Below are 27,865 nucleotides of genomic sequence, written 5' to 3' on the forward strand. Positions count from 1 at the left end.
TTCCAGAGGGCAAAATGGGTCCCCGAATGGGATCTGGAGTCTCGATGTTAATGACTTGGCTCACCCAGAGTACCACTGTGGAGTCGTTTCCGGGAGGGGAGAAATTAAATGCTACCACTTTGCATCTTATTGTAGGTGATGCTCAATACAGGCCTTTCCTCCCCTCTGAAACTCTTGCAGGGTGGGCGCAGCATTCCCATAACTCCTTCCCACCCAATTACTCATGCTGCCCACCTCCTGGGAACAAGACCAGGATGGATTTGAACCTGACATGAGTGCCGAGTTATCACCCACTGCTTTCCAGGACATGCTGCTGCTACTGCTGTGTCCATCTCAAGGACCTTTGCTATAGCCTTGGGCTTCTCCATTTCCCACTCCTAATTCTGACCCATCCCCCACTTTCTTTTTTTTTTTATTGTTACTGCTTTCTCTAAATGCCACACCCGATATTGTGCTGTGTTTGAAATACCTCTCAACCTGTTTTCCCCTTTTGATCTGATTGCCTCTTTCTTCTCTGCTTACCTGAACTGGATTAATTTCCTTGAAACATGTCTCCTTGCCCAGTCTTTCCCTTCTCCACTCAGTTCACTTCCCACTCTGATCCATCCTTGGTTGACTGTTTTTGATGTTGGTGCTCCGTATTTCCCATAGACTGAAATCTCAAGGTCCCTAATTTGGAATATGGGGCCCATAACAACATGTCAGCCGCATTTCCAGTGAAGTGCATCGCCCTGTGTTCTGGCTCCCATCCACTCTAGTCAAATCCAGCTGCTCGCTGTCCCCAGCCACAATGCACACCTACTCTGTATTTGCTGCAGTCAGACTCTAGTTTTTGGCTTGGTGAAATCCTGCTTATGTGTTTGGATTTCTGTCAGTTTGGCTGTAGATTCTTTCCTGTAGCTTTCCTCACCAAAAATGCAATTCCTTCCCTTCTTTGGGTTCCAAAGTCCACACATATTCCTTGCTCATGAGTTAATATGTTGAGTCATAATTACCTACCCTTTCTCCTACCAGCCTGTAACCTTAGGGAGAGACGATGTCTCCAGAATTCTATAGGGCTTCCAATTCTCTGCTAGTGTTTTCCAAAGTGTGCCTTAGGATGCTAGTCCTGCTGGCTGTTCATAAACACCTCTCTAGAACTGATTGTGTTGTAAATGCTGTTATGAATGGTTTGCATACAGGTAGGTACTGCTGTTGGTGTCCTGTGTTTCACAGATGATGAAACTGAGGACCTTGCTCCATTGCAAGCTAGTAAGTGGTAAAGCCATGGTCAAACCCAGGGGGGCGTTCTTCCGAAGTCCATGTGCTTCCCCACAGCACTGCATCACCCCTCTGGTTAAAAGGTATCACAGGATGACAGAGTTCCAAGAAGGAAAACGCAGCGTGCACCGGGCTGAACGGGGTGAACGGGGTGGGTCTTTGCCACAGGGTGCAGAGCTGCCCCAGAGCTTTTCTAAGGGACTGCATGTGGGCAGCTTCCAGGAGGACTGGGTTAACAGCACTCCTCACACCTTCTTGGCTGCCAAGCTCATTTTCCCCCATAGATTATCTTGCAGGGTAATGTCTATGGAATATAGTTTGGAAAACATTACTTCAGATCAGTGTTTCCAGATTCATACCACACGGTAAGTTTGTGAATTAGTCAGATTTTAACTGGGTTGGTTGTAATTGTAGAGGTGTGTGACATATATTTATAATCACATTCTCAAATGACAGATTGCCAATATTTCCATGTTGGTTTGCTCTGGCTGACCTGAGGGGCTGCTTGCCTGCGGTCCTCTCATCACAGGGCCAGGGTGCTTGAGTTGGGAATCTCCCCTTCGCTGACACTTTCTCTGCAGAGCGCCATGTACCAGGGAAGGCAGGCAACTGGGCACCCACAGTCTGTTGCTACTGGGCAGAAGTTGAGGCTTCGAACAGGGATGTGCTGACACTGTAGTAGAGGCCAAATGGGGCACCTCCAGGGGGGATGCAGTCAGTGGGACAGTCTGCCTTGGCTGAGCTCACTGTTGCTCAGACTCAGTATCACCCCACTGGAGCTTAAACAGCTGTCCTGGGGGAGGATGAAAGACAGTGGGAACAGGGCGAGGCGAGTGGGGAATGGAAATGGGCAGAACTGCGCTGTGGGGCATGGATTCCTGGAGCTCCAGGTGGGGGTGACTGCAGCATCAGCTCAGCAGGGCATTCTTCTCTTGCCAGAGCCCTTGCCCCTGCCCCTCATGCTCTGTCCTCCCTTACATCTACCCTACCCAGCTACCCAGCCTCTTTGTGTTCCTTGAGGGGAAGGCACTCAGCATGTGTTTTGGTTCGTAGTTTTTGAAGATGTGAAGCTGTTGGTTGGATCCCATGTTGTAGACGGGGAAGAATGTGTTGTAGTTGGTAGGTGGGGGAACATGACTAGAGCACTGGGGCCACTGTGGTCAGCTCTGGTCTCAGTAAAGACATTGGTGTGTAGAGGCTTTAGGGGGCTCCTTGCCCTGTCTCCCACTGTCTTATGTCCTCCCTGGGACAGCCGTTTAGACTCCCCCAGGGCGATGCTGAGTCTGAGCATCAAGCTCAGCCAAGGCAGAGAGTCCCATAGAGCTGTCTCTGAGTGCATAATCTGTGCGGCACCCTGGGGTGCAGTGTCTGCTGTGCGGGGAGAGAGGTTTGCCTGGACTGTCCACTTGCTTACCTATTTGAAGGGTTTTCCCCGCATTTGGCAGAGAAGCTAATGATGGCCAGACTTCAGAGGCATGGGTATGATGTGTTAACTGTGCACCCACGGCCCTGCCCCAGCACCTTCTGTGAGGTGGCTCTTTAATGTGTGTTCTGAACAGAGGAATGATTAGTGGTGTGTGTCCTCACTCCGTGGTAGCTATTGATGTGTTGGGACACAGAACTAGGATCCAAGCCCATGTCCTGCGTGCCTGCTGCCAAATGGCATCCCTGCAGCAGTGGGGACCTTGTGCCTTTCCATGGCTGTGTGAATGGCTGGGTTGTGTTGTGCAGGGCGGGGGCTGGTGTGATCCCATCCTGCCCCAGACACTGACTCACAGGCTCAACAGGAGCTGCCATGGGAGATCTGGGAAGGGAGAGGATCTGCTTCTAAGGACTGCCTGAGTTAGGTGCCTATATCCACAGTGTTCTGCTCATGTATACTTAGTTCTGTGGCTCTTTTTATCTCTGAGATATTCGACTTCTGTCGAGAGGCAGTGCCTAGATATAAAACGTTCCTGAGAGGTGCAGAAAGAGATGGCGGGGCATCTGAGGTGGCTTGACCTCACTGCAGGCAAGTCCTCCATTTGGGGCCCCTTAGTGAGGACCTCTGGGGCCACCAGACAGAGCCCCTATGGGGAGCTCACCATAGTGGTTCTCCCTTGTTCCCACCCATTCCCCACGTCCCCTCTTTGTGGCTCCTGACTTTTGGCAGGACGTCTCCAGTTTCCATCCTCCTGAGTCCATCCGCAGTTGAATAAGGAGGCCCTTTCTCCAGCTGCGGCATAGTCACTGCTGCTTCTGGGAGTCTCCTCAATCATCCAGCATGTTTGAACCCTGACTAGATGGCAGGCACTGTGCAAGGCACAGGGGACCCAGTGATGGATGAGACACAGTCACTTCCTTCAGAGAGCTCACAGTCATGCTAGGAGACAGACACATGTGACATGGAAACAGCATACCATAAATAGCAGATGTTCTGTGGTATTGCAATAAATGTGGGAAGACAGAAGCGGGTAGAGAGAGGAGGGAGAGGAGAATGACCGCAAAGATCATAACCGCTGCAGGGCTTAGGTAACGGTGAGTCTCTCTTAAGAGTCACCCTCTACTAAAGCAATGGCTTTTCATCTTTGTGCTTTCAGTAGCAAAATCACTTTTCCAAACTTCTGCGCAGATCACCAATAAATAAAACCAAAGCAGAGTGCATTTGTGAAACTGGGAGCAGGGCGAGGATGGGGGTGAGGGTGGGGGTCGAGTGCTCTCTGCCTGGCTGCATCTGTGCCCCTGCAGTTTCAGAAGCCTGACCTCTCTTCTTCCCGAGGTGGTCATATACTGATTCAGGTTGCTGTTGAGGACGGCTCTGCCTTGGGAGGGCCTGGAACCTACAGGCTTGTCATAGGCAAATCTAGAGGCGATCTTGTGATTCCTGCCTTGGGCCCAAACTGGACAGCTAGGCTTTTCTTTTGGGGAAGGGATGCCTAAATAAGATCCAGGTAGGAAGGGTGGATTAGAGTGAGGAATTGGTTTCCTTTTCCTAGCGTGGGATGAGTTGGTGGCTTCCTGGAGTTCTGCGGTGTGTGAGCCTGTAAGGGGAGGTGCTGCCAGTGGACAGTGTCTCTGAAAGGGGTCTGTTTGGGACTTGTCAGTGCAGACCTCTGCTGGAAGAGCTGTGCTTTCTGGTCAGACCTTGTCTACAGTTCCCCAGGGAACCCAGGGAGCTCTGTGGGGCTCTCTGCAGGTGGCTAAATGGATACCTGCTAGGAGAAAGTGAGAAGCCAGAGGCCAGCAGAGGTGAGTTCTGTAGGCGTGGCTGCTCCAGCTCACCTGCGGTCCTGGAGAGCGCTCATGGCTCCCTGGACACCAAGCCCATCATTTTCCATGGATTGGCTTAGTTGATCCTCATAACAACCTCATGCGTTAGGTATTATTTTTACCCTCCTTGAGCTAATGAGGAAATTCAGGCACAGAGGTTCCCTAGGTAATTAGTGGTAGAGCTGGCATTCACACTGAGGCAGTCTGGCTTTCTAGAGAATGCACTTGAGAACTTTCTATACATGTTAAAGCAGCTTCATGAGAGAGGGATCCTTCAGTGTCTCACAACTGGGGATTCTTACGTGCAGCTTCAGCTCTAAGTGACCAGTTGGAGAACACTGTATGTGTAGTTTAATATTAAACACCCTTCTGATGCAGGCATGTAGAAGCTGGCGCCAGGCTGCTTTGCTGACTGTACAGAGAGGCTACAAGACAGGGAGCATTCCTCAGAAAGCAGCTCCTGCCTAGAGGTGACTTCCAGCTGTCTCGACCTGTCACTCTGTGCTGGTCTCCCAGCATGCAGCCGCTGGTTAGGGAGACATGGGAGACTCTGGAATCAGGGCTGTAGACCAACAGGGGAATATGTTGGTCTTATTCCTCCCTCCCTGACTAACTCAGCACGCTCCTACCCATGATGCCCTCGGCCGTGTGCTCTTTACAGAAGGGGGGCTTTCTAGCTGTGTGCCTGATTGGCAACCGACTTCTGTGAAGGGGCACCCCACACGCACGCAGCTCCTCAGCACCAGCACCCAGGCCTCATGGACGACTGGTCTGTCAGCGTTAAGCGCTCTGCAGGCAGCTGTGTGGCCCCAGCAGGTGCCCCCTCCAGGCCCTTGGCTTTGGCTGCCTTTTCTTCCTGATTTTTGGCTTTCTCTACTTCCTCACTTTCATTAGAAGTTTGTTTCTTTCTTTGTGAGAAACTTATGAGTAGGTGGTTTGTAGTGGGAGAAGGCAGAGAATGGAAGAATTCTGGATTATCTGTGGGTTTTCATTAACTGCTCTTTCTGTCCCTCATTACCAGGGATGAATAAGATTTGCTTCATAAAGGATCAGGATGCTTGTGCCATTTTGCAAGAAGTTGTTAAGGACTTTTTCTTAGAATCAAACACTAAGCTAGAAAAACAAATCCAACATAAAACCCTGAAGCAAAAAAGGAATCCAACAGAAAATGCTATTCTGTTCAAACTTGTGGCCTGTAGGAAAAATTTCAAAAATATTCCATCAAAGGGCCAAGCAGCAGGCCTCCCATTTAAGCTCTGCAGCTGTTATGGGATGTCTCTCTCTCACATACGGCTTTGAAACGTTACCCTTCTCATCCTGAATGATCAAATGCCTTCGCTCGCTGCCTCTCATTCTGCGGTTCTGAATAGGGCAGCTACTGTTCTCCGGCAGCGCATGGTTTCAGTGTCACATCATTCGGTAAAGTATTGACATAAACCAGCATTATTCCTGGATCTGCCTTTCTCTTTGGTCCCCTCTCTTCTGGGCCTAAAGAGATCACATCCAGAAAAGCAGTTGGGTTTTCCAGTTTGGGGTGGATGCTGGGCACTTCCTAGTGGGCTTTTTGGCCATGAAGGGATTGCTCTGTTCTGCCACCTGTGGTGTGTGGGTAGAGACGCGCTGTGGTCACGAGGCAGGGGATGGATTTCCAGAGGTCTCTTGGCTAAAATGCACTACGAAGAACTTTTGTTTCCAAAGTCAATTTATTGAATATTAAGTCATAAAGCCAGTGATATAATTTTAATGAAAAATATCCTGTATCACTCAAGACTTAAAAGAACAAAAATACCTTAGAAACACTGCTTTGAAAAATAATCACATTAACTTTACACACAACAAAGTCCTTTCTTAAGCTTCATTTAAGAAATCGAGTGCTATATTGTTCAATATATATAAGACACATCCAGTATTGTGTTCCTGATAGCAAGTGCATAGATTTTGTTAAGATACCATTTTCACTCAATATAAACGCTTCATGGTCACATGAAGATAATATTCCCAGTGATTTGCCCAAGCATGAGAGGAGAAAACAGAACACAGCAAAAATAGTGAACTACAACAGAGATGAAAAACAGAAACAGCAAATTAGTAGAACAGTCGATTCCTGATAAGTGAATAAGCTGATTGTTTGGTCACAATGTTTTATTCACTTATCAGGAACGATTCACAGTACATTATGTTCACTGTGTGTCCTAGCCTGCCAGCTAAGAGTCGGCGCCCCCTGGCTGTGGGCTGGGCAGCTTGTGTGGCTTCCATCAGCAGGGCGGGTGTTGGCGGTGCTGCAATGCCACAAGGTGGTCTGCGCGAGGCAAACTGATACACCTTGTTCACACTGCAGCAGGGTCATGCCGACTCAAAACTATGGGTCTGAATTCAGCAGGGACCAACTCGATAGTCATAAGTGCTGAAAGGAACTAGCATTTTCATCCCCTTCTTTGGAGAATTATTTGTTGCTTTAGAAGAGCAACAAAAACTGGCTCTTTCTCTTCCTTTGCTTAGCATGAGTATTTTGTCTTGTGCCAAAAAGGTGGATCTATGTACTTCTAGATTTAAAAAATAAACACTTACACCTTGGAAATAATTTAGTCACCCCCCCAATACCGCCCAACATCCCCCTCCCACCTCCCTCATACAAAGAAATCACACCCTTAGCCATCCTTTCCCACTAATGTAGGCAGTGCGTTTTCAGAGGCAGACTGCTGAAGGCTATGAGGAGACTGAAAGCTGAAGTGGCGGCAGGAAGTGAGCTCCATCCATGCAGACTGGAGCTGGTGGCGTCAGCATCACTGAGGCAGCCAGCCCCGGGGAGGGAGCCTCCCTTCCTCCACCTCACCAGTCCCCTCTATTGTTAAGCAGACTAGAAAATACAATCTCGGGCCAGAGGGGCTGCTGCAACGAGAGGGTAAAGAGCCTGAGCACCTACTGGGAGAGAGAGTTCACTGGCACCCAGAGGAAGGCTGCCAGGTGCTGGGTGGCCTGAGTCAGACAGAGCTTGTGCGTCTGAAAATAGTGGAAGTAGAGAGAACACAGAGGGAGCAAACATCGACGGAATCTTGTAAGAGCACTTTAAGAGCGATCAGATTCCTGAGCATAGGCAGAACAGGGCCTTGTGGCTTCAGTCTGTGAGGGCATAGAAGGAACAGTATTTGATAACTGGCCTTGGGGTGACAGTGGGGATGAGACTTACTCTGAGCTCTTATGTTCATCCAGGAGGGAGTCTGTGGATGCGTATGGTGTTAATTAGCTTGTGTTTGGAAAAGGACAGTAAACTATGAAGACAACTCGACTGTGAGAAACTTGACCTCCCCGTGCCCGCCACCCCCCCGACTGAGTAGGGCTTCCGTTTGAGCCCTTGGAAACTTCTTTTCCGTTAGTGTTAATAATTAAAGCTGCTCCTGGATTCAATTAGCTTGTAGAAATAATTTAAATGACTTTTCTATACATATCTTTTGATTGATGGCAACAAATAGACTTAAGTTTAACCCTTTTCACATCTTCTATTCACCGGCTAAGTTTATTTTTCTTGCCTGGAGAACTCACCTCTTTTAGAAAGGTGATTAGTGTCTATGAAGAGTTCGACTGTACTGATGCGGCTTTGGCCTCGTGGGTATAGAGGAAACCGCAGCAGCAGTCTGGAATGTATGTTAAGAACTGCAAGGATAGACTCATAAGGGAAGAGAGAGAAGGTGAAATTAACCTGTGTGGTCAAAAGACCGTAAAACACCTTGGCAAATCAAACCCCTTAGGCAGTTACTGAGGTGAACTGTAGAAAAAAGTGTGTAAATCTTGGAAGCAGGAGTTTGAGTGGGCAGTTGTACATAAATCAAAGGTGGCTGGTGTGCAGTTTCCCTTTCCCAAATCAGATATTCACTTAAGTGGAATCGACTGTATCTTTTTACACAACATAGAGAAAAAAACAGATACGTGAAACAGTGAGGTGTGTAGATGTATCACCAACACATAATGACTACCAACAATACAACACGCAGAGAGAGAAACAAGTATTAGGAAAATGGTTTAATATTGGAGACAGAAGCAAAAAACTGCATCACACAATAACATACATTACAAAAATAAGTTTGACTGTTTCAACTACACGGTTATGTTCACAATGAGGACAGAAGAATCAGAAAAAACTTTGATCTAAACAGCAAAAAAGCAAACCCTAAAGTTTTAACTAATACATTTATCCACTTAAAGTGACTGAGTACTTCTAAATCTAATTACCTTATTGTGTAACTGCACGATACAGAATAAAAGTGAAACTTACCGCTGTTATTTTAAGACAAAATTCTAATGCTAGATATAAGCAAAGGGAAAAAAGAAATCAAGCCAAAGTTTTTAATTCTCAAAAGAAAAGCAACTTTCTTTCTATCAACCCAAAATCAAACTTGAAATCAGTCATTGTCAGGGGCCCACCAGAGTAAGCCACAAAAATTTCCACTTTTTTTTTTTAATCTCCAGTATAAAAAGTTCCACTGGTACAAAATGCATAAGTACAATCAGTTGTAGAAATAGGAAAGCCTGCGTATTTTTTTTTTTTTTTTTGGCTCAAATTCCATCAAACAACAAAATCCAAATGCATCAATAAAACAAACAATACTCAAATGGTCTTACAGTTTCCACTAGGGTGCATTAACTTTGGCTTTTCTCAGACAATATTTAAAAACTAGTTTGTAATTCTAAACAAAATGATTATTAATCTATAAACATCAATTGTCACAGCACAAAAAAAACACAAATACATTTTTTGTATGACATTATTCAAAAAGGTAATGAAACTACAAGTTTTTTTTTAAATTTTATTTTTTTAATTAGCACTTAAGATAATAAAAACAAACAGTGAAATGATTCCAGAGTAGCACAAGCCAAAGAACTCTAACCCCTATGGTGAAAGAAAGATGAACTCATTAAGCCTTTGAGGACTGCCATTGTATCACAATTCTCTAATTTAGATTACAAAGAACTATTCTCTACATTTGATTAAAAAAGCAGTTTCCCTGTGTGTTTTCTTCTGGCACAGGCCCTTTGCACCCTTGCAGCTTTGTCCTTTTGATACCAAAAGATCAAGTGGATAGAAGGACAGTTTGTCTCTGAAGAGGAAAGTTATCTTTTAGAGAAGGGCAAAAAAGGACTTTCCCCCTCATGTCCCCTCTTGGTTACTCGTCAAGAAGAAACACTCGACTTGGAGTGCTGGTCCTGAGCCCCCTGTCCCCTGCCCTCAGTGTTTCCTCTGGGGGAGATGCATGCAGGTGGGTTGAGAGGGAAATGGGGAGGGGCCTCTTCTTCAGTAAAGAAATCAAAATTGTTTCTCATTGAGGTTTAATTGATAAGGAGTTTCAGAATGAAATAGTCTTAGAAAATCAAGTGGTGGGCTCTTGTGTTTCCATGTATGTGTCAACACACACCGTGTTCTCTGAGAGACAGATGTGGTAACTGTCGTTGTTACTAAGCTGATTGCTGCAGGAAGTACAAAATAGCCCTCAGAGGATGAAGGAAGGCCCCAGCAGTAGTAAACACGTGTGACGATAATACAAATCATGTCATTGTGAGTAAGTGCATGTGCTTTAAGAAGGAAACGTTTGTTTAATTTTTTTTTGCATCAGTAGAGGCTAGTCCTTTCCATCCCAGGGCTATCACATCCACACACACTGATCCTAACAGGGTGCTGAGCGGGGAAGGGGAGCTGAGATCAAGAAGCTTACGGGGCGTGCTAGAGAGAAAGGCTGGAGTTTGTGTTGGGGCAGTAGTTGTGACATTAGGATTTGTCAAGACAGCAAGGTACTTGTTCACTGAAAGTCATATGGCACTTTAAAAAGTGGCAGCAGGAATTGGTGCTAGGTATTTGGTCAGTAAATTGTGATAAAGAACTGAGCTTTACTTAGATGGTCAGTCCCCTTTAGATGTGTTAAAGAAAAACAAGAAGGCTGAGAAAGGGCGATGGGCTTCTAACTCCAGACACCTGGTATATTCAGAGGTATCTACTGGGGTCGGAGACACCCCAGCATAATGGCTGACTAGAAACAGTATTTAGGAGTAGTTAAGAAACAAAAGGAAAACCCCTCAAAAGACTATCCTGCCACAAAGTCGTTTTACTGTACAGTATATGAAAATATTCTAGACTAGGACACACCGCTAAATGTGATCTCAAAAGCATACAGGATTGTTAGGTGCTGAATCTACCTCCGTTTTCCCTCAGAGTTTATCCAGTTACTAATTAAAACTCCAGAAGGAATTCTAGTAGCACAGTAGGAATCCTTTCTTTTCCAAAAAACAAGGAGAAATAATCAAAAGTAGTATAGAATTTTTTCCCCCTTTAGATTGGCCTCATGGAATCTTCTTTTGGATCTTAACCAAAGAAAAAGTAGTCATCGGAAACAACTTAGCGGATAGATGCAGGGAAATATCCAGATTAGAAACACCCCAAAACAAACTCAAATCATGACAGTAGAAAAAGTTAACATTCCAGATAGCTCTGGGTAGAAAGGGTTAAAAGTTCAAAACTTTCTCACCTTAGAGGTTTCCATAGATTATGAAGAAAATACATGGTGAGGTTGCCTTCACAGCACTGATGTGCAGAGTGGTTAAAAAAGTGGGACATGGGCACTTATACAATGTCTTACAAAAAACATCAGAGAAATAACAAACGATAACAATTTCAGGCAACAAGACCACAGGATAGCAAGTTAACAAACTTTTTAACCTTTTTTTTTTTTTTTAAATATTAGGGATTTATACAAAACACATAATAAAATACCCATGTTATCAAATTACTTCTCACAAGAAACACACTGAAGCTCTAGGAAGGAAGTACCTTTGGAATTTGGCACTATATATTTTCACTTTTTTTCTTTAAAAGAAAAAACAGATCACATTTTGCTGAACACAAACACATCTAAATAGTTCACAATTAATTAAAAAAAATGACATCAATGCTTCACAAGCCAACACAAAACTTATTCTGGAATAGGTTTTTTTTTTTCCCTCACATGAAATTTGTTTTAAGCAAACAACTTTTTTTTTTTTTTTTTGAAATTCTTTTTTTTTTTTGTATTAAGTAAACCAATTCTAAACTTGTCTTATCAACAAAGAACATTAAGACCATAAGACTCATGATGAAACCACAACTTAATTCACAGAAGCACCAACATAACACAGTTTACAGTAACCTTTCTCCTGTACATTGAAACAGTATAAAATATAGGTAATTTCATGTGCATTAAACCATGGATTGTCTAACTGTGAGTTCAGCAAAAGGTGACACAAATAGGTAGCATTTGCCCCAAAACAGGGTAAATATTTTTCTTATACTAATCTACAAAAAGTGGTTCTATATATATATCTTAATGAGAAAGTGAGCCACCTAAAATGGCCTTATCAAAAAACTTTACACTGCCTGAAAAATGTAAAAACTATTACAGACCTCTAGAGACTTAAAATCAGACAGTTTTTTTCTCAAACTGTTTTTGGAAGTAGTCTGTTAGAAACCAACATTCAGTGTCCCTGGACACATATTGCTATTGTTACCAGTGACCGGGAAGAATGCCAATCCCTGTATAATACTTTCAAGTCTGTTTTATGAAAAGAAAAAAAAGAAAAAAACATTTTGCCACAGGTTTTTTCTATAATGAATTTGTCTAATAAATTTCAGTCTTGCATGAATGCAGCAATGTTTTTCACATTGACTTCCCAGAATTCATAGCTAGATGAGGTCACATGCAAATTTCAAAGGTCAAACTAGATCAAAGGTCAGTAGGAGAACCAAATATGATGTGAGGTCAGAAAGACATCAGAAACAATGACGGGACGATGAAACTTTTTTTGAGACGCCACAGGGACATGCTAGGCAAACGATGAACTAACGGGCATGAAGATGTCTAGGGAAAAAACAAGGAAGAGTAAAAAGTTACACAGAATCTATGCAGCAGCAACAAAATAACTCTTAAGGGTGCAGGAGAAAATCTAATGCAAATCTTCCATCATTAGGGAGTCTCCGAGCCATTCACATAATTTGCATTTCTTACACTCTTTATCCACAGCACAATGAAACCCCAAGAGAATCCATCTGGAGAGAGTGAGAGGGGATGGATTCTGGGTGTTGTGGGGTGAGGGACAGGGGAGAGGGTCCAGTTTCAACAAATGTGACATACGGGGAAAGTCAGACGACTGAACTGTAAACTAGATAATGGAAGTTACGAACAAAATCATCAGACAGATACAAACAACGAGAAGATAAAGCATGAACTTTAGGTCTAGGGTTCAACGGTGAAAAAAAGCCCATTCCTAGAACAATTCCTCTAGAGACTACTTCAGAAGGTTCTAGCTAGACAGAGAACTGCTCTTTAGGTACCCAATAAGTTAACAATAGGCAATAAATAACTTCCATTATTTCTGAGGCAGTAAAAATTTTGTATAAAAATAGAAATGCTTTTTTTACAAATAAAATTTACAGGCCTGTGGCTTTCTTTTTTATTTATGTATTTATGTATTTATTTATTATTATTAAATTTATCTTTCAAGAAACATCAAGTATTTTCACTCATTTTTATTTTTTAAACCCTGTAGCTTTAAGAAACAGATCTCTAAATCTTTTTGTACATTAATCCTTTCTAAAAACTAAAATAAAACAATAACAAAGTAGACAACCAGTGTAATAATTTGACCAATAAAGGTTATGTTTCTTTGAACCCTAAAATAAAATCCTACTTAGTAAAACAAGCCGATGTAGTGGAAAGACGTGCGGTTGGAGTAAGTGCTTCTCCTGGCTTCTCCCTCTCCTAGGCCACCACGTTAACCTCTAAGTGCCCGGCCCTCCCTCCAGGGGCGGGTGCCGGGCAAGGAGGGGTGAATTCTCCAGGCAGTGCTCTCGGGGCACCAGTGGTTTCAGAGTTAGAATTGCACATTAGCTTTTGTTTGCCTTTTAAATTCTCAAGATGCCATTTATTTGCGTATATGCTTCTCTTTAAAAAAGCAAAAAAAAAAAAAAATTTAAGAAAACGGTAAAAGGAGATTCAAATTGCAAAACAAAGGAGAATACAGTGGCACAACTGGGGGAGGAATTTACTCAATAGAAACAAGGTGGGCCGAGTTTTAATTATGGCAAACTGGGTGGGGGAAGTGGGTGGGGACAGGGAGGCCTTGTTGTAAAAATAACCGTCTCTCTTGGTAAAAGTTGGCAATGTGGTCCTCCTCTGCCTTTCCTGTTGAGACAGGCTGGCTCGTGGGACTTACCCTAAGAAAGCTAAAATGAGAGCAGGGAGCCTCTGGGGTTAGGATCAGTAAGGTTTGCTGTCGTTTTTGGAGCGCTTCAGCTGCACCTTCAAGCGTTTCATGCCGATCTGAAAGCCATTCATAGCCTGGATAGCAGCTTGTGCAGAGACTGGATTGTCGTAGCTAACAAAACCTGGAAAACACCGAGGGTGGGAGTCAGGCTGGAGAGGAACCCCAGCAGAAAATGGAGCGAGGGCTCAAGAGGCAGCATGGGGCACCAGCCCCACAGGTTCGCCAGTGCTCTACCCAGCTGATTGTGTGTCTGACATGAGTGGACAATGATGGAAGCCCATTGAGCAGCTGGACTGAAAGATACCGTCCGAAGAACACACCCCTCCCCAGAACACTGAAGCATCAGACACAACTGTTTGCGGGAATTCAGTTCCATTTACTGAAGTTGCTCAAATCACTGTGTTTCAAGTCTCTTAGCATCTTTCCGAGAGAACCCCAGGTATGTACATGCTACTCAGCTACTCATACAAGCAGTGGGTTAACTATTTCAGGGCTGCAAGGGCTCACATGTCCCAACCAGGTGAGGCCAACAGGCAGGCTCGGGAAGGGCTGGAGAAGAGCAGATCCTGTCAAGCCCCTGCCTCACTCCAGCTCTCCATGGCCTGTCACACAGAGCCCACACCTGTTTGCCTGGAGGATGGGTCAATTAGCGAGTTAACTCTACCGGTTGGGACCAAGGAGACTAGGGAAGTGCTGGGCCTTTCTCTTTATCTCACTTTCTATATCCAAAGCTCTAGTGAATTCAACAGAAAGGAAATTGCTACTTGGCATCTCCCAAAGTCTGGGGGCATAAACAGTCAACAGCTTAGAGCTTAATCATCTGATGAGAATTCCCATCTCTTACTCGGTAGCAACTACCTCCACCAAAAACAGCAGGGAGGGCATGCTTTTGAAAAAGAACTACTGCTACTCTGCAAAGACCCAGAGACGAGGACCTCAGTCTCAGAGTCTGCTTCAGCACTGAGAGGCGGCAGCAGAGGTGCAGCAAGGCTGTGGAGGGTGGTGACAGGAAGCTATTGTCCTCATTTACTTTTAGGTGTGAACGTCAGCTGTTCAGAAGCTTCTGTACTAAGCACCTCCATCCATCTGCTATTAAAGATAAAGAGAAAATTCCTTGATAAACTAGAGGAGGAAGAAAAGGACATGACTTTCTGTACATTCTCAGCTGATAAAAAGGGGCATGCAGTGTAATGCTGGGCAGCTTTTCAGAGGCAGGCCGTACTGCCAAATGGCTGTTTAAATTTTTATTCAGTCTCATTCCCAATAAATGGGATCTGAGATTTTTGCTCTGACTTTCCTTTCCCTCGGGGTCTTTATCAAGGAAGAGCAAGACAGTTACAGAATGTAAATGGACAAAGGCTAACAAAACCTGGCTAAGAACTAGGAAGGAAGGAAGGAATGGGGTATTACCTTATGACCAGCAACCCTAAGAAATCTGGCTGGCTCATCAGGCAACCTGGGTGCTACAGTGATTAACAACAATGGAAACCAGTCCATCATGCTCAGGAATTGTCTGCTGACACTAATAGCTATGGTTTACATTGGCTAATCTGTTTTCAAGGAAGTCAATATTAAATCATGAAGCAGAATGCCCTTCTAAATAAACCTAGAATATTGTTTATGAAAAATAGAAGAGTCAGCCTCAAAACCTTGGAAACCTTGTGTAGGGAAGCCTCCCTAAAGTAGGCTCATGCTCACACACACACCCTATTATGATTTCATTTGCATATCACTCTCTACTAAACTGCCACAAAGGGGTTTATGCAGTTGCCACAGCAGCAGCCTAATAACGGGTTCTGGCTGACAGCTTTGCCACTAGGGTAATGTGACTGTAAGTGGCTGACATGTGGAGTCCTTTAACGGTGCCTTCAGACCTTCCTGGGTGATAGCAGAAATGAGAAAGATCTTATGATAATAGTTTTAGAAGCCAAAACATTCTCTTTGGACTGGTTACCCATTACCAGCCCGAGTTAAGTTTAAGAAACACCCTCCCTTTGCTACTTTCCTTTATGGCACTCAAGGCTGTGTGTTTCCTCCAGCCCCTACCAAACTTGGGTTGATGCTGTTATTACCTCCCACTGACATGAATTATTAAATTGCAGGAGTGATGAAAGCAAATATTCTAGCTCAAACTGGGTGCTGAGCTTGTCAAGTGATATAGTTTGAACATCTTGGTCTCTAAACTGCTTTGGGGGCCAATAGGGTTTGAAAAATGAAACAAGGAATATATTTAATGAATGCTATTGTCCCAGTGTGAAACATCAGTATGGGAAGTAAGCTTCTCTTACTCCCTAAGGGAGTGAAAACCACCACAGGAAGCAGAGTCCAGGCTGACTGAGGAAAGGGCACGTGGCAGCTCAGGTAACAGCTGCACACTCCTGGACTCCATATTTGTTCCCACAAGCCCTGCCAGTCTCTCACTCCCCCACTGTGGCCTTCAGATCCCATCGTCATGCAGTGCACTGTGTAACTGTGAGATCTGTCAACCGCTCAACCTGGGAACGTGGATGAGCAGTGTGTTGAGGCTGATGAGTGGTTTCTGCCTGTGAAAGTGTCTGTCAAGGCAATAAGCCTCTAATATGGTGTTGCCCATAACCATGGTGTCTGAAGTGTACTAAACCTGGAGGGGTAAGGAATTAGTGGGAAAGTTGGGCTAAATGTGGTTAGACTCCGTAATAGTCTAGAACATTACCTAAAGCATGGGCATTGACATTAATTTCCCAGAGCCTTCTTTTGTTTGCCCAAATCTGCTTAAAAGGATCCAGAAAATGAGAGCCCCCCACCACCACGTGGGGAAGGCCCTATGCTGACTGAAATTGCCAGTCACGTTTTCCTTCCCATGACTTCACTTGGGAGCCCAATGCAATATTCTAGCTTAGTTTCTTTTGCATACCAAAGCACTTGCTCAGATTGGTCTGTTTGTCAATGAAGACTTTAGCAGAGATGACATTTCCAAAAGGCATGAACATCTGTAGAATGTCCTGGTCTCCAAATTCTTGGGGAAGGTGGTAAATAAAGAGGTTTGCCCCCTCTGGACCTAAGGAGGAAAAAAAAAACATCAGAGTAAGTCTTAGTTTCCAAAATCTCTTCTCAGGAATACTGCAACAACAGGTAGGCTAAGCATTTCACTTTCTCTCAATACAAAGAACAGATGGGTTATGTGTCAAGTGCTGGAGTGACTTTCAAGAAAGCAATCCTGCTCCTAAGCTCTCCTCTCCGTCTGTCTCCTAACTCTCCCCTACCCATATAAGCACCATTTGAAACTTAAAAGCAGCACAAAAGGGAAGAAATGTAAGCCGAGGGAGATAAGGGCTGGCTGTTTCTTGGGCATTCCAGGCATGGAGTCTTCCAAGGAGGGGCGCTCACAGAACTGGTGAGGCGACTTCTGCAGATCAGGAATCCTCAGCTGGCCTCCACAGGAAAGGACTAGGCCTGCCTGCCGAACTGGACAACCCCAGGGGAAGCTACACTGGGGTCCCTAGATGCGGGAAGGGGGTCTGTGTGTGAGATGAAGAAAACTAAAATGGGGATAAAAAGAACTTTGTAATAATGTCAAACCAAGCCTCTTTCCCTGCCTCCATGAGATAAATCACACAAAAGTGTCCTAATGGTTAGGACTTTTCACAAAGAAAAGTTCTTGAGGCAGACTGTGGAAGCCACAGAGGTGGAGTACTTCTTTCTCATTTAAAAGTGGGTCTTCGTGACTACTGTAATTTTTTATATTGCTTCCAATTTCCATGGACATATCCATATTACAGGCCATGGGAGGGAGTCATGTTTTAAAGGGACATGATTGCAGGGAGGCCTTGGGTCCCCAGATATTTTCTCGTTTTAAAAGAATCAAAATTTAACATGAAAAGATGCAAAACCCAAAACACTGGAAAGGGATGTTCTGAGTGCTCTGTGTGTGCATCCTCGGCAATATGTTTGCTGGTCAGATTTGCTGTCCCCAAGCTTCGTGTTCCTGCTGCACAAATGAGGGTTACTGGGCACCAATCTGAACTGTGAAGCGCATCTCACCTCCAGAAGCCGGGGTGAAAATACAGTTTCAGTGCACATGACAGATGACTGGGTATGCCTGAGTAGTCCTAACTTTCTAGAACGTTGCTCATGCTGAATGCATCTTTGCCCAACAGAGACCAAGGAAACACAGAGGCCAGTAAACAAAAACAAGTAGGTTTTGTCCTTTTGCTCCTGACACTCCGCCTAGAAAATGTCAGTAGCGTCTCTTGACACAGATCCCCCAAGTTTTTCATCACGAAGAAACAATTTGGTTTTGTATATATGCCTCAATTTTTTAATACTAAAGTGAGAACAAATATTTCATATGGAAAACCTCCCTTGTATGCAACTAAGGTGGCTGAGATGAGGAAAAAAAACATTAAAAAAAATGAGGTTCTACCTGTGTGTCATCTAGCTTCCTCTAGAAGTGGGGTACCCCTGTTCACAAGTCACCCCTTCATCAGATTTCTCCTGGTGCACGTTACTGTCACTTGGTAGATTCTCTGTTACACTCACTACTGGTTCTGGCTGTTGGGTTGTCCATATTTTGTCTTTCTCATAGGGCACTTGATCTGGCATAAAGCACTGGGGATGTTCATAGCAGCAAAGCTGTATGAGGCCACCAGTGTCGCGCTCCTCATGGGACTCGCCTCCTGCAGGTAGTGGGGAGATGGAGGCCATCAGAGGCTCACTTCCTGTCTGGGGAAAAACATTCCAGGGCACGTGACTAAATCCATCACACTGACTTCTAGGTCTTGTGACCTCGGACAGAACTGTGGAGTAGAAAAATCTAAACATCTACTTAGTACTGGAATTCATTATTAGTTTTTGCTCTGCCTGGCATCATTTGCTTTTAAAGTTACATTTTAAATATTATGAAGATGTTTTAAATTTCTTGAGCACAAGAGAAGGTTCTCATCCTTCTTGAGAAGGGAATCAGATGAGAAGGTGGGAGATGATTAAAGAAATGCTGAACAAACAACCTGATGAAACCATGCTACTGAAAACCCACACCCTTAAATCCAGAGCTAGCAATGCTTATTTTGGCTGATTTTACCTTAATCTTAGAAGGGAAATTACTGCACTAAGCAGTAATCCCTAAAACTCAACACAAGGAACTTGAGGGCAGTGGGCTCAGGTGAAGCAACTCAAAACATGCTGCTTCAGGACCCAGACTTCATCCCAAACAGCGATATAGTTCACTGAAAGGCCCTGCTCTAATGGAGAATTGACCACCATTCTCTCAAACCATGGGGGCAACTGGCCTTCTGGCCTCTGCATGAGGATATCATCATCCTACGGGATCCTGCTCTCTGCTCCCTTTCACAGGCCTGGGGGAACCACGGTTGTCCGAACACCTGTGCATGTTTCAAAAGCCTACAATAGCCACAGCTAAGAGTAAAGAGAAAGTTGAAATAATGAAAAGTAACTTAGCCTTTCATATAGTTTTCATTTTAAAAGTGATCTCCATGTTATTTATACAAAGAAAAAAGTCTTTTCCCTTCTTTCAAAAAAAATACATGAATATCTGTTATGCTGTGTTCTCTCAAAACCCACAACTTGGTTTAAGTCAGAATATTCAGATAAAAGCAGTTTACAATTATGGGGAGGGTAAAAGAGAAGGGAAAGAAACTTCAAAGAATCTCCTTTAGTACTTCTCTCTTCTAGCTTTTTAAATCCCATATCTAAACAATTCAGAAGAAAGTAAGTATCATTTAGCAGATTTTGCTCTAGAGGAGCTTCAAAGTTAAGGAAGAATCAAAAGGAAGAATGACCAATGATCCTTATTTGGACTTATGACCCATTTCATAATTAGCTTTAATTTATTCTTAGCATTAAATTCCTGGAGTTTATTTTGCTTTACTGGCCGAGAAGCAAGGTAATCAATCACTTACTTGCTTTCCCAGAAGACCCCCCAATTAAAGAGCAAGTCAATCCTAACCATGGATTTTGTCATTCACCTGGAAACCATCACCTACTGACAGCCACATAATCAAGGGGTGTGCAGACTCAAAAACCCTGGCAAACACAGAACAGTGTGTGTTTCACCTACTGAAGACTGTAGGAGTTTCTGTGTAGGGGAAAGTTGATGGTCTGTGCTGACTTGGGAGAGAGAGGTCCCTGGGAATTTTCTGTAAGCAGCAACTATTAGGTCATTTATGGGAAATTAATAGTTTAAAAGAACTTAATTATGGGAGGGGCTGAGCAGTCAGAGGATATTTGGGATTGTAAGAAAGGTGATCAACGTTCCTAGACTTAGAGCTGCAGAGATGCCATAACCCTTCAGAAGATGTAACTGGGGAATGACTTAAAACCATCTGTGTATCTGCAAAGTCAGACTGGTATACAAATACACAATGGACAAGAATGTCATCTAAACAAGATGGCCTAAGAGTTAAATTAGAAGGTAGCTATAAGACCAAAGAGAAAGATTGAAATCAATGAGGTTTTTGCTTTTGTTCCAGGGAGAGGGGTCTGTGTTCCCTGATGGAAGTGCAGTGACTATTCACAGGCATAACCATGGCTCACTGCAGCCACAGCTCCTAGGCTCAAGTGATCCTCCCACCTTAACCTCCCAAGTAACTGGGACTGCAGGGACATGCCACCACATCCAGCTTTCAGGTTTTTAAACATGAATAACAGAACACATGCTTTCTGTTATGACATGGCTTCAATTTGATACCTGCTCACCGCACTCGAGAGGTCAGCACTGCTTGTCGGGCTAGTCCCTGCAGCCCCTACCCAGAGCCAAGGGTGGCACCTACCTTCCTTCTGGCTGCCGGCAGCACTCTGCTGCTGCAACAGGCTCTGGCTGTACAGAGTGGGCAGCGCAGCGGCTGCGTACTGCTGAATTCCTGAGTAGGCCTGGGTGAGGGCGTCCATGGTGCCAGCCGTGCCATTCGTCAAGCCTGTGGCGCCAAGTCCTCCATTCAGAGCCGCCATACCTGAGAGCATTTGAGCAACTTTACAAAAAACCCAACAATAGAGAAGAGAAACAGCACTTATTCATTAGTGCTTTCCAAAGGAAGTTAGAGAATCATTTGACACAAGTACAACAGCAAGTACATGCAGCTAGCATACAATTACACTGACAGGAAATTAAAAATGAAACCATGAAGAAAAAAATGATGATAATGGGGAAAAATGATCTTAGCCATGAGAACCCTGACTCTCTAGGCCACTGATCCAAATGCACTGTGGCACTAGTTAGATGAGACAGTCAAATGCCATGCAGCGTGCTACTGGCAAGTACCACTGTTAATCTTTTGGAGATAAAAGCTTTTTGCTTCTCGGAGCCTAGGAGCATGTAAAACACCTTAGGAGCAGAGACCTGTAACATCTGTACACTGAAATCCATGTACTGGGCTCTTTGAGGAGCTATGGGATGGCTTGCAAGGCTGAGGAGGAAAGGACGAGACAAAACTTTTTTCCCTTAAGCTGCGTGTGAGGAAATCGCAGAGAGGACAGGTTCTGCAGTCTTGGACCCAGTGGACCTGGTTCTGGGAGTTCTAGTGTGGGGAAACTGGCTTTCTCCACCACTAGAGAATGATGTCAGGAACTAGGACCTTAGGAATAAGTAGCCTGGGTGATGAAGAACTGAGGAACAGGAAGAAATGTGGGCCCTTCCCACAGTCGCAGACCTGAAGCTACTCATTCAGAGTGGTGCTATTTTCAGCAGGAAATAGTTACTGTGTGCACACACACACCTGAGTGGCGACTGGGGTTTCAGCCACTGAAAGAGCTCCGTGTCATGTTTTCCAGTCAGCCAGAGACAGAGCCATGCCTAGGGGCTGGATCTTGGCTATCACTTGATGGGAAAGCATGGTGGCCAGACGACTTGAGTTTCTCCTTGTTTCCTGGCTGCTCTTTGGCTCTACTGGGGTTGCTGACTGTCACATTTTCCTTGAATACTGACTCAAAGCAAGCAACACTTCATAGAGTGCTGACTTCTGTAAGAACTCAGGAAATGGAAGAGGTGACATCACAATGACCTCTAGATCCCTGTGTGATCACAATTTTTAAAGAAAAGATCTGTTTCTGAGAAGATCTTACGATTGGAGATATGAAAACAGCAAGGATGACTAACTGAGAAACAGGAAAGAAGTCTACTGAGAACGGAGGACAGCGAAGGTAGGCTGCATGGAAACACCAGGGATTGGCAGCAGACTGACCTCCACGCCCGGCCGCACAACTGCCCTAACAGAGCAGGCGGAATGTTCTGTTTATTCCACTTGTGCTTCTGTTTGGCCAACTTTTCCTCTTCAATTAAAAAGGACACGTGTAAGATAAGAATTGGGCCATGGCTTACCAGTGGAGGACTGTCACTGTGCCTCAGCTAGGGTATTCCTGTGCTTCTCAGAACAGACACGAAGCAGGGGGTGGCGAGGAGTGTGTGAATGGCGTGAGGAAGGAGTGACAGCTTCCTGAGTGCAGGTGCAGGTGCAGCCCTGCTTTAGTTTCTTACCATGAAAGGCTCTATTCTCTTTTTGTGTCATGTAAGTGCTGTCCAAAAAGCGTCGACGCAGATTGTTCTAATTGCTCTAAAAGATCCTTCAGACACCAGCAAATCACAGTCATCTTCCTGCTACTGTGGCCACCAGGGGCTAGGGAGTCATTTTTCTCTTCCTTCAGTGGTCTTATTTCATCCTCACCTCCCAGTATTTTTGTGATGCAAAGAAACATCTGTGTTTTCTGCGACAGGTGAGAGGAGTATGTATAATAACTTGGGAAGGGCGGGGCACCACTGATCAATTCTGTTGGTCTCACTCTGGCCGGGATGTCAACAGGGCTGTGGATTACAGATGATCAAGTTCTGGGCACAGCCCTCAGGAAACGTAGATGCCTGTGCAGAGGCAATGCTGGCGGGAGGGGAGCGGCGACTTGCCACTCTGCTTGGATCCCAGGGCATGAGGTTCTTCTGGCTGTGCCTCGATGCCAGATGAGCATGGGGTGAAGAGGGCAGCTCTGCTCCGATGGATGCCTCCAGTTTCCCACAGAGGGGTGGGAAACAGCACATCACCATGATGCCTTGTCTGCTGGGGGTCAGAGTCTTCAGGCCCTGCCACGTGAGACCCACAAGGGCATCTTCATTTGATGTGCAGCCTCCACGACTCGGCTTCTCCAGAGTGCCAGATACACAGGTGGCATTTCATGGCTGTGGCCACGGGGCCCCAACACCTTTCTCCGCACACAGCTGTTTTTTAATTGTCCATGTCAAGAAAACTACCTTCCTACTTTGAACTTTTTCCCCTTTTTGCCAAGAATGTTTCTCTCTTACAACACAGAAGCAGAATGAACCTCCTGCTCTTGAAATAGTGGATGGATGTTTCAGAGGGTATTGTGAGGCTTCCAGCCACATCCTCCACTCCTGGGTACACTTCAGAGGCTGGCTGTGTCTCTGGACTACGCCTCAGAGGTCACCCGCTTTTTGGAAGGGTTGTGTTTACCTGTGCTGATGCTGTGCATGTAGGAGACAGCTGTGACTGGCCCTGTTTCCCTGGGGAACGGGGGAGGTGGCAGAGGTGGCACCATGAGCAAAGGATGCAGAGGCACAAGGGGCCTGTGCCGGGGACAAAGGGAGGGTCTGGCCTCTCCAGCCCAGGGCTCACCACCTCCATGGTATAAATATCCTTGTGAACAAAAAAGTTCTAACAAGTACCAGCGCATGGAGAATATTTTAAACCACAGCTAAGAACTTCTGGGAGGGTGGTTCCTAGGTCCAGGGTGGAAAAGCAGCTGAACACATGGTAGGATTTGAAGAACCATCAGAGGCAGCCTTCCACTTCTGAGAACAGTTCCTGTGACTCACCTGATGTGCTCTAGATGAAATAATTCTATCACTGACAGTGTTTGTCAACCTGGCTGCAGCCACCTGATTAGCTCTAAAAGCTCTGGATAACAGAAGCAGAGCTGTAAAGAAAGTTAAGTTGAATAAAATGCTTCCACTTCAAAGAATAGGGCTTTTCCTTGAAATGGCCACGTGGATCGACCATTTCCTCTCATTTACTGTCATCTCCATTCCTGCGCATGCTATTTAGATGAGGAAGGCTGGAAGCAAGTGACAGGTGTGGCAGGGCACAGCAGGGAGGCCTCTGCACCTGGCCCATCAGGAGGCCGGGATGCAATGTGACTACTGAGTGCCTTCTGCTTAATTACTCTCCAGAGTCCCTCAACTTTCTATAGAGACCCAGGAGCTGGGAGATGACTGAATCTGTTAACATGACAGTGAAGGACTAACCCAGAAACAGGAGCCTGACTATTTTTTGCACAGCTGGGGGGCCGGGTTGGGGGCGGAAAACGAAGGAGATGACACTGAAAAGTAGAATCACAAGCCAAGTGCCATAAGCAGATCACATTTACTGCAAGCTGCCCTGCTAGGTTTTATCTCAAATCAGAAAGAAAAAGGAAGAATATTCTCACAGATTTCTAACCACTTCACTGGTGTAAGTTTTCCTTTATACAGATGAGAGATTATCCTTCCAAGATGCAAGCTGATAAATGAGAAGGATAAAATGTCTACAGCTAGGGTAGATGACGATCACTACACTAGGTGTCACTTATATACCTGCCTCTGTTATTACGGGCACAAATGTGTGTGGGGCTGTATATAACTTTATGCATATTAGGAATACAGACTAAAGCAGTAATTTCACAATGCAAATAGTGCCAAGCCACAAAAATATTCCCAGAGCATCTTCTCTTTTCTGTACTTCACAGAAAATATTTCCATAGACACTTTTCAGCAGGCATCTACAGCTGGTTTTCTTAAAACAATCATAATTTTAGCACTATATGGTAAGCCATTTGGAAGCCATTTGACCTATGCAATAAAACAAGGAAAAATAAAGATGTCACTTGGCATACACTGAAACATAAAAACAGAGACAGAGTCTTGGGCCAAAAAAGTATGTTCTTCACCTTAGTTCAGGCATTATTATACAAAACATGCTCAGGGAACCCTGGAAAGAACCCAGAGGTGAACACTGATGGTGATTGCCATGTGTTCCTTCTTTTGATGTTGATGATTCTGACATTTTTAGGATGCTTTAGTGTTTTGTAGCCTTTTCCTTCATTAATGTATAAGGGAATAAAAAGGATATCAAACTCAAAACAGTTTAATTTAGCTACTTGTCTACTGACCAAAAACTTACTTTCTTGGGAGATGTATTAGGGCCTCGGGCAGGAAAGAAAAGAAAACATAGGCTCTAGTGAGCCATCGACCTGCTTTCTTGCTGGCTGCTGTGGCGGTGGGCAAGAGGTGGCTCTATTCAGAAAACCTGAACACTCGACAGATGCAAACAAATAATGGCTGCTGAGATGGGATTAACAGCAGTGCTATGGATCCTCAGTCAACTATGAGAAGCTGACTCTGTCCAGATAACCACTGCCTGACAACTTTCTTTGGGAATTATCCAGTGGAACTGGTAGTATAATCATCTTTGTTGAGAAGGAATAGTCTCAAAGAGGATACTCCATCTTGTAAGGTTTGCTCATGATATTTAGAAACAGGCAGCAAATATTAGCTCCAGGTCAATGCTGAGATCGTAAAACAGCTCTGCATTAGTAACCCTTTCCAATCACAAGGAATGGATTTTCATTTGTGCCTGGTTTTGGGTTTAATTAAACATTTTCTTGGTGCATACTACCTAGTAGGTGTTATTTGAAACCAGAAATGTTCTTCATTTTCCATGAACTATACAGACTTATATGAACCCAATGGCAAAGAACTTCAAAAAGCAAAACAATTTAAACCTGTTGTCCTTGCCAGAAGCAAAATGTATGTCACACAAGACCCCACGTAAGAACTACTCATGGTTTCTCTGCCATTCAACACAGCCCCACTCCAGTCCCTGATGAGTACGATGGGAAAATCTCAGCAATGCAGAGCAGAGCAGCGTGGACAGGGCAGGACGCAGACGAGAGGACACACACACACCAGTCATGAGCACGTGCTGAGGAGGACAACCATTCCCACTGGCCTGTTACTCTTCAGACCAAGGACAGGCAGGCGGTCAAATCAAAGTCCTTGTTTTAGGGGAACTAGGTCCTGGGGCAAGAGAAGCAGCATGAGGGGATGTGTGCGAGCACAGACGTCCTCGACCTAGGTGAAGGACATGGTCAGAGCGAGGAGCTGTACCGGAAACGGGGGTCAAGGCAATGAAGTTCCTACTTGGCTGCTGGAAAAGTCAAAGCTGGAAGCGGTTCTAATGAATGAAACACTGGCTGCTGCAGGGCTACCACACTAATCACAAGCCATCCCGTTTGGGAGGTATGGGCAGCTAAAACTTGGTCCATGTTTTTGTTTTTCCCAGAGCTTCTGAATAAATGGATGTATTACAACCTGAAGATGTCCTACTTCTTTTTTTTTGAGATGGAGTCTTACTCTGTCGCCACACTGGAGTGCACTGGCGCAATCTTAGCTCACCGCAGCCTCTACCTCCCGGGTTCAAGCGATTCTTCTGCCTCAGCCTACCGAGTACCTGGGATTACAGGTGTGCATCACTATGCCCAGCTACCTTTTGTATTTTTAGTACAGACGGGGTTTCACCATGTTGACCAGGATGGTGTTGATCTCTTGACCTCATGATCTGCCCACCTCAGACTCTCAAAGTGCTGGGACAACAGGCGTGAGCCACCATGCCTGGCCAACGTCCTACTTCTAAACATGATTTATCAGGGTTATAAAAGTGAATTTTTATTTGGATGAATTTTAGGTTCATTTTTCTACCAAATCCATTGCAAGGTATTCTGAGCTTGTATAGTATGAAATTACTGGGATTAATTTGCTTTTAAAAATAATATTGCCTGATCACCCAAAAATAGTCCACTTATTGAACCATGGTTTAAAATAGGGCAACAACTGTCAAGGACTCATTTATTAAAAATGAGAATGGGCAGGTGCTGGGCTGCTGGATGCGGGGGGGGGGCAGCTCCTGTATCAGCAGCTCTATTGGCTGTCATGGATCTTCTGGGCTTGACTACTCTCAGGCAACCAGGGGGTCCGAAATGGAGGGACAGGGAAATTACGTGTCCCCTCTGTGGGCTGAGGATCAGCTTCCCCAGTGTAGGAACCCACACCAAGCATGAACCTAAAACATGACTTATTCTCTGGGCAGCACACTGTTCCCCTCATCAACCGAGAATGACAGGAGCAGGTGGGCTGCAGAGAACAGAACCCGGAGTTCGTCAGTGAGTCCATCTGGATGTCTCGGAACCAAGTACAGTTTTGTGAGTGATTTGCCTCCAGCCTATTTCAACCTGCCACAGCTAAACAATGTCCCTTTGGATGGTCACTGATGTAGAGTGACCAATGTCTGTGGTGTTTAATAAAGATTCCGATCATGTCACTTCTGGCAGTGGCTCCTCTCCCCTCAGTTTAGTTTCCTCCTTTCCAAGGCCTCATTTTGTCCCCTATTTAATTGTCATGAATCTTTGGACTTTGGAGCTGAAGGGAACCTTTAAGAATCATCTGATCTAGAACTTTCCTTTTTTTTTTTTTTTGGGGAGACAGAGTTTCGCTGTTGTTACCCAGACTGGAGTGCAATGGCGCGATCTCGGCTCACCACAACCTCCACCTTCTGGGTTCAAGCAATTCTCCTGCCTCAGCCTCCTGAGTAGCTGAGATTACAGGCACGCACCACCATGCCCGGCTTATTTTTTGTATTTTTAGTAGAGACGGGGTTTCACCTTGTTGACCAGGATGGTCTCGATTTCTTGACCTCGTAATCCACCTGCCTCGGCCTCCCAAAGTGCTGGGATTATAGGCTTGAGCCACCGCGCCCGGCTGAACTTTCCATTCTCAAATGGAGACTCTCAAGCCTACAGAGGGAGCAGCATCTGCCTGAGTTCCCACAGCTGCCTGGCAGCAGAGCTGGGTTCAGGTTTCCAGCCTTCCAGTCTGTGAACTTCTTGTTATAACACCCTGCCTCACAGGACAGAACTGACCAAAATCAAGCTAAACTCCTGGAAACCTGAAAATAGCTGCCAGCCACAGAACCCCATAGATGAGCACATGTGCTATGCCACACACTGAAAATCTGGGGGTGGAGAGTGGTCAGGGAATTTTTGAGGC

General features: G+C 44.9%; 3 protein-coding genes across 58 annotated transcripts in view; 2 read left to right on the top strand and 1 right to left on the bottom strand.

Moving 5' to 3' along the window:
- LOC144576862 (uncharacterized) overlaps positions 1-27,865 on the top strand; it is a 139,754-nt gene that overhangs the window by 17,856 nt on the left and 94,033 nt on the right. For 2 of the 7 annotated variants that reach the window (XM_078329319.1, XM_078329318.1), the window contains one exon: positions 26,106-27,140. The exons of 3 other annotated variants lie outside the window; for them this stretch is intronic. In XM_078329319.1, coding sequence (XP_078185445.1) covers positions 26,106-26,380 — 275 coding nt within the window. In that variant the 3' untranslated portion in view covers positions 26,381-27,140. Of the gene's footprint in view, positions 1-13,683; positions 21,925-26,105; positions 27,141-27,865 lie in introns of those variants that run through there. 2 more of the 7 variants (XM_078329320.1, XR_013519464.1) reach the window with 2 other exon arrangements.
- Positions 6,194-27,865, bottom strand: part of CELF2 (CUGBP Elav-like family member 2) — an 859,904-nt gene continuing 838,232 nt past the window's right edge. For 11 of the 50 annotated variants that reach the window (XM_078329274.1, XM_078329281.1, XM_078329280.1 and 8 more), the window contains 4 exons: positions 20,559-20,738; positions 16,685-16,828; positions 13,741-13,912; positions 6,194-12,386 (listed from right to left, as the gene is read on the bottom strand). In XM_078329274.1, the coding sequence (XP_078185400.1) occupies positions 13,785-13,912; positions 16,685-16,828; positions 20,559-20,738 (452 nt within the window). In that variant the 3' untranslated portion in view covers positions 6,194-12,386; positions 13,741-13,784. Of the gene's footprint in view, positions 13,913-16,684; positions 16,829-20,558; positions 20,757-27,865 lie in introns of all 50 variants that reach the window. The other 39 variants (XM_078329286.1, XM_008999915.5, XM_078329264.1 and 36 more) reach the window with 5 other exon arrangements.
- On the top strand, positions 13,684-27,140 carry LOC144577213 (putative uncharacterized protein CELF2-AS1). Its single transcript, XM_078333136.1, is given in 2 exon segments — positions 13,684-22,128; positions 22,540-27,140. Coding segments are annotated over 2 exon segments (615 nt in total). The 5' UTR covers positions 13,684-22,007; the 3' UTR covers positions 23,034-27,140.

This window comes from Callithrix jacchus, chromosome 7, assembly GCF_049354715.1.
Source record: "Callithrix jacchus isolate 240 chromosome 7, calJac240_pri, whole genome shotgun sequence".
Classification (NCBI taxonomy): domain Eukaryota; kingdom Metazoa; phylum Chordata; class Mammalia; order Primates; family Cebidae; genus Callithrix; species Callithrix jacchus.